A 6,000-nucleotide genomic window follows, 5' to 3' on the forward strand; every position below is an offset into this window, starting at 1 on the left:
ACTCCTGCGTGGGAGCTTTGGGGTGAATGTTTGAGAGACAGCAGCAGAGAAAACTAAAACCACAGAAAAATGACACAGATTAGGCCTTTGAAACACGAGGATGGGAGACAGGTCAGTGACACCGTGGTCAGTCCCATTCAGAAACTCTGACCAGGAAAGCTCACACATGACACAGCCCCACGTGAACGACCGACCCCAGCACAGGACAGAGGCCACTGTCACCATGGGCAGCCAAGGGTATTTTGGTGAACGGATCCACAGCCCTTGCTCTCTCCAGTTTCAACGTGGCTCAACCCAGCATGGCACAGAACAGTCACTTCCCCTTCGCCAGCAACACAGCACCCACGCCAAGCCCATGATCTTGCCGTGCCTTTGCTGGCCGCCCATCACCTCCAGAACAGCTGAATAACCCAGCTGCATTGCCACGTCTTGGCTATTCCCAAGACTTTTATGTGAGACACCATGAGGCAGTGAAATCAGGAAATGCAAAAGATTACATTGCAGGACCACAAAGGGCTTTATCACAACTGTACTCATGGGAGCAGGACACATGGCATTTTTTCTTCATCAGCTTACAGAATCACAGAATGGTTGAGGTTGGAAGGGACCTCTAGAGATCATCTAGCCCAACCCCTCCTGCTCCAGCCCGGACGCCTAGAGCACTTCGCACAGGGTGGCATCCAGGTGGGTCTGGAAGATCTCCAGAGAAGGAGACTCCACAGCCTCTTGGAGCAGCCTGTTCCAGGGCTCTGTCACCCTCCCAGTAAGGAAGTTCTTCCTCATATGGAGGTGGAACATCCTGTGTTTCAACTTGCACCCGTTACCCCTCATCCTGTCACCGGCCACCACGGAGAAAAGCCTGGCAATTCACAATCACACAGCAGTGACAAAGATCCTGCAATGTGTTCCTCAAAGAACGTGATATTCTTGAAGGGGGAAGGTCCAGAAGAATTAGCCTCCAAGTATGTGCTAAGAGAACATAAGGAAAAGGGGAGGAAATATAAGGGAAGCTGCATTAAGGCAAGCAAAACAGAAATACAAATATTGCCTGATACAACGCAAACACTAGATCTCACCTTTGGTTAGAGATATAAACAGATACAATACCAGAATAAGGCCACATATCTCCTGCTTTGCGTTAGTGGCACCAGGAAACACAAGGAGGGATGTTTTAACGGATTCAGTGTTGTCCTGCTTCAACCGACGTGAGTGAACATTCACAAATATCTTAGTGAAGCATCTTTACAAAGTCAATGCTGTGCTCTTAAGAAAAATCAACATGTGTGGGGTTCTGGTGTTTGTTTTTTGTTTTTAATACTTCGTGCAGAGTAGAGAAATTATGAAGAAGTGACAGGATTTGCTGCCTAATTACCACTTGTTTGCTTAGTTATTGATTCTGAGGCCTTTCAAAATCAAAAGGTGGCAACAAATTGTACAACATGATGGCAATGGATTGACCGCTGTGGAATAATTTGTTCTTTCTTATAATGGAGGAGAGTCCAAACTATATTGGACGATGAAGACAAACACACAAAAAATAAATCCCAGGTCCACAGAGGATAAATAAAAAGGGCTGATGCAAGTGGACTGAGGACTAAAACTAGGTCCTGAGAGTTCATGAAATCTATCTGGAGTACAGGAAGGCAGGGGTGATTCACATTTTTCATGCAGAAAAGTTTTCAGTGGAGAAACACAGCCTTTTTCAAAACCACCTCTCTCCCCACCAGAAGCCTATCAAGACAGCACTGTCACTTTCTACTCTTCATGCTATTTTCTGCCATGTTTTACTGACTCATGTTAGAATCTGAGATACACAAAACTTCACTGGTACCCAGGTCATCCACTCTGGGGATGGGAATTCCATTACTGCCTTTCCTTGAGTTTGAAATGCAGGAATTGTCAGGTCAGGTTTGCATGCAAACTCTGATATCATCACCATGCTGCTGCGGTGCCACCCCCATGCGAACGGGCCACAACCCTCCGGTCTCTGGAAGGCAGAGGCAGCACAATGAGCCTCCCTGACGGACGGGACACCCCAGGGTCTTCCTCAGTCTTTCCCTTCCTCTCCTTAGGCTTTGGATGAAGCCCAAAGCAGAGAGAGTCAATTCTGTCCCCAAATCCAATAAAATACTCTATTAACCTTGACTCCAGAACCTGCACAACTGCTTAGCCTCAAAGGAGAAACCACCAGCGTGAAGCAGTGAAGCACCACAGTTTTGCTATTGACTAAATAATTAAAAACAAAGCAAGTTTAGAAACCCAGAACTGCAAAGCACAGAGCTGCCACAGGACCCAAAAGAACTATATGGACTATCTCCACACTAATGCCTCAGGCTGACTTAATACGGTGAGTCAGAACTCACTTAATTATGAACCTGTTTCTGCTACACCTCAGCACATTTACAAGTGTGTTAATTAAACTGTATTAACTGCTGTGTGGAAAATAACAATAAAAAAGGTAAAGACCATCATGAGCTTGGAGTCTTAAGATTTCTATCATCACCAACTGCAAGGGCATTTTAAATCTTTGTTTCTCACCAAAATTATAAGATCCTAAGCACCTAAGTTACTTTCTAGCAGAGCTAAAGGTTAAATGCATGTGCACACCTGCAAAAATTAATCTGGATGAAGTGTTTATCCTGAATTACTTTTTCATTGCTTTCAGTTTTAAGGTGGCCACAACCTCGTTTAACTCCGTAACTTAAGATATATCAAAACAAGGCAGGTTAGTTTTTAATGAATACACACTATAACGATTTCTTACAAAGTTAAAAGCAAGTTTTCAGATTACAGTCAGAATTACAGAATATAGGTGCATTAAAACTAGCTAGTATTAAAACTAGCTTTTTTTCCCCCCAGCATTATAATGGAGGCCTATTTCAATAGGTTATAATTGAGTTTTAGACAGAGAAAGTAACTGGAGGGTGAAGGCACAACTCTCCAAATCCTGCGGTCTTAATCCCATTTTCTCGTTTAACTACACCTGGAATTAGCTGGAATGCCATTAAGCTGCTTCAAAAGGCACATTGTTTGTCCATTCTGACCCTCCTGCAGGTCCCTGTGCGGAAAGGGCTTGCACGAGCTGCCACGTTGGGGAACACAACAGGGTGTGAGCACTGAGGCACGGGCAGAGCCTGTGTTCTGAAGCACACCCCCAATCCCACCTAAAACACCGAGCCAGATGCATCCTCATTAAAACGACTGTTTAGGATACACAGACAGCCTAGCAAGGCCGCACGGTTTCTTAGGAAGAACTGACAGTGATTTTTTTCTGCCTTGAAATGCCCACTTACTTACTCACTGAGGGCTCGATGCTCCCCACGCTCTGAGCAGACTGCTTCGCTACGAAGATACACACGAACCAGGATATGCATATGTACATTTGTAGGCTTAGACACAGATTTATATTGCCTAAGGGGTGTTGATAAAGCTAATATATTTTAAAGCATTTTACGCTTAGAGATTTATGGCTTCAGAATTGCAGAAAAGAGACAGTACTGCCATGAGATAATAAAATGAGTTTTTCATCTTTAAAACATCTTTATTCACTCACGTCAAAATACCCAGGGATATTTTGGTGCTAAAAAGGGCTGTGGAATAGACTCGCTCTCTCTGCTAGTAGGCAATGGTTTGCCTCTTTTTTCCTATCATTATCCTGGGCATCTATTATAAAGTAAAATATTCTACCACAGCAAAAAAATCAAGACTTCTCTCTTGTTTTCCTCATCTTGTAGCAATGCCTGGAAATCCTGATCAGTAAATGACAAGTATTCTTCAGGAGGAAGCAGCAAATGCAGATTTAGCAAAGAGCATTTATCGAATATAAATACAGGGTATGTGCACTCAAGATTATCTTATTTTCCCTTGCTGGAAAAGAAAATCCACACGAATTTGCAATCCTAAATTTATTTTTCAGTTTAATGACAGCGAGAGGCAAAGTATGAATGAGCTCCACTGGGACATTTGATGTAAAGTCATAGAAACATTGCTGGGAAGGGAACCCTGGATGCCAGCTAGTCCAGCCTCCTGTTTGGAGCAGGACTACCATTAACACTAAATCTGGTCAAATTTGTCCAGCTGAATCTTGAACCTCCAAGGATGGGGACCCCACAGCGGCACTGGTACCTGTTCTGACAATGTTCTAGCAGCCTTATGATGCTTTTTTATTTATTTTCAGGTGTCCAATCTGAATTACACCAGAACCTGTGGCCATTTCCTCTTGTTCTACTATTTGTCAACATATTAGCAGCGTGCACAAGGTCACTGAAGGTGCACTCTATCTCTTGTTACTGATGAAGGTACTAATGATGCTGCCCCACTACTGTTGCGGGTGCTCTGCTCATCAGTGGCTGCTGATGGATGTTGAATCATGGGGTGCCACCACTTGAGCCCATCAGTCTAGCCAGCTTCTACCTCTCCCAACACATTGTACGTGTAGGCAACAAGCAGCTTTAATAGACTGACCTGTTCTCATCCCACTAACTCATCTTCCCTGATCCTGTTCTCAAGGCCAGGCTCTTATTAGAGTTGCTATAGCCATTCTCTTTTTACTTTTTATTTCCCTCAATGTACTTTTCTCTCCCTCCCTTGCTCCAAAATGCCTTTGCCTAAAGCATCATTCTTAAAATAATTATCACAGAGCTTTATACTGCAGAAGAGTATTGTCCTAGGCCTCCACGGGGACTTGGGGCTTTTCTTCTATAGCCCGAGAACACACCAAGGCACGGCCCTTACCAGCCCTGACACCGTGACGCATACTCTTTTGGGACATTTTTAGAGGTTTTATAAATATAACAGTTAGTTTTTCCTTTCAATCCCAGTATTAAATATTTGGACTTGCAGCTCTATCCAAGACTCAGGCACAAACGGAACCGGGGAAACCGTGTGGCAATCAGTGGCCCAGACTCTGAGGCTTATAACCATATGAGCTGCTTTGCCTGGGCCACATGATAAAAGCATCATGGGGCCTCCAGCCAGAAATGACCATCCACCCATCTGTTGTCACGTACAGCAATCAAGCACAACCTTCCCTTCACTTTGGAGGGCACAGAAGTATTTCCCTTACAAAACCAAAGGCACTTAATGCTGCCCTAGGAAATTCAAAGGCGACAAAAAGCAAAGACTCTGCACAGTACCTTCATAGGAGCGAGCTGGATGGGAGTGATACATGAGGGGTCCACCATGGGCTTGGGCCGGTTCGCCGTGTCTGCCAGCAAGCTGTGCCACTGCTGAGGTAGTCCAGTGAACTTCTGCTCTCGGTGATCGAACCCCGTGTGAACTCGATGCTCAAAGTTGGAAGGGCCGGAAATTTCGAGCCTTTTCTTTTTTTTTCCGAACATGGTGGAAAAACCTGGAGAAGTCATGAGGAAACAGGAAAAAAAGGAAATAAAATCTTTCAGCTTTGTTTCCCTCTGTAGCCAGTCTCTCTGCTCTATTGATTATTTCGGCATACACCACTCACCTAACGCTTGCATGAACTTTACTCCACAAACACTCTCTTGGAGGTCTATGCCAGGAAAGCACTCGTCTGACCTCCTATCACAGGACCTGAGATTTTAACTAACCTGATCTCTATTATATACACACTCATATTACCTTAAAAAGATAAGGAAATGCTACCTCCTCCAAGAAAAGGTCCTAGATCCTACTTTCTACACTCAGCTGTGTGCTGACCTGCTCATGCTGCAGGATATAGTCCACCAAGTTCATAGTCTGTACCTGCTGTAGCAACATACAGTTCTGCTTAGGGACAAGAGCCAGATTACCCACATCTGAACACGGTGGGAGAGCAAACGCACAAAGAACTTGCAATTTAAAACTATACACCAGATCTTGGTGCAAAGACAATTCAACCCAGCTGAGAATCTAGTGCTTACATATTCATATTTAGGTTTCCACCTTGCAGAAATGAAAGGAGGATTTACTAATATACCATCTAAGTGAAACAAAATGCACACAGAGCTTGGATCTAATTCTCTCCTGTCCTAAGTACTTTCATCC

At 44.1% G+C, this 6,000-nt stretch overlaps 1 protein-coding gene across 1 annotated transcript in view; it reads right to left on the reverse strand.

Annotated features, from left to right (window-relative positions):
- PAK5 (p21 (RAC1) activated kinase 5) overlaps nucleotides 1-5,380 on the reverse strand; it is a 43,550-nt gene extending 38,170 nt beyond the window's left edge. Inside the window, exon 1 of the mRNA XM_010218160.2 lies at nucleotides 5,136-5,380. Within this exon, the coding sequence (XP_010216462.2) occupies nucleotides 5,136-5,363 (228 nt within the window). The 5' untranslated portion in view covers nucleotides 5,364-5,380. The remainder of the gene's footprint in view (nucleotides 1-5,135) is intronic.
- Nucleotides 5,381-6,000: the final 620 nt, after the last annotated feature.

Source organism: Tinamus guttatus, unplaced genomic scaffold (assembly GCF_059628265.1).
Source record: "Tinamus guttatus ecotype Peru unplaced genomic scaffold, ASM5962826v1 Tinamus_guttatus_pri_ptg000403l, whole genome shotgun sequence".
Classification (NCBI taxonomy): Eukaryota; Metazoa; Chordata; class Aves; order Tinamiformes; family Tinamidae; genus Tinamus; species Tinamus guttatus.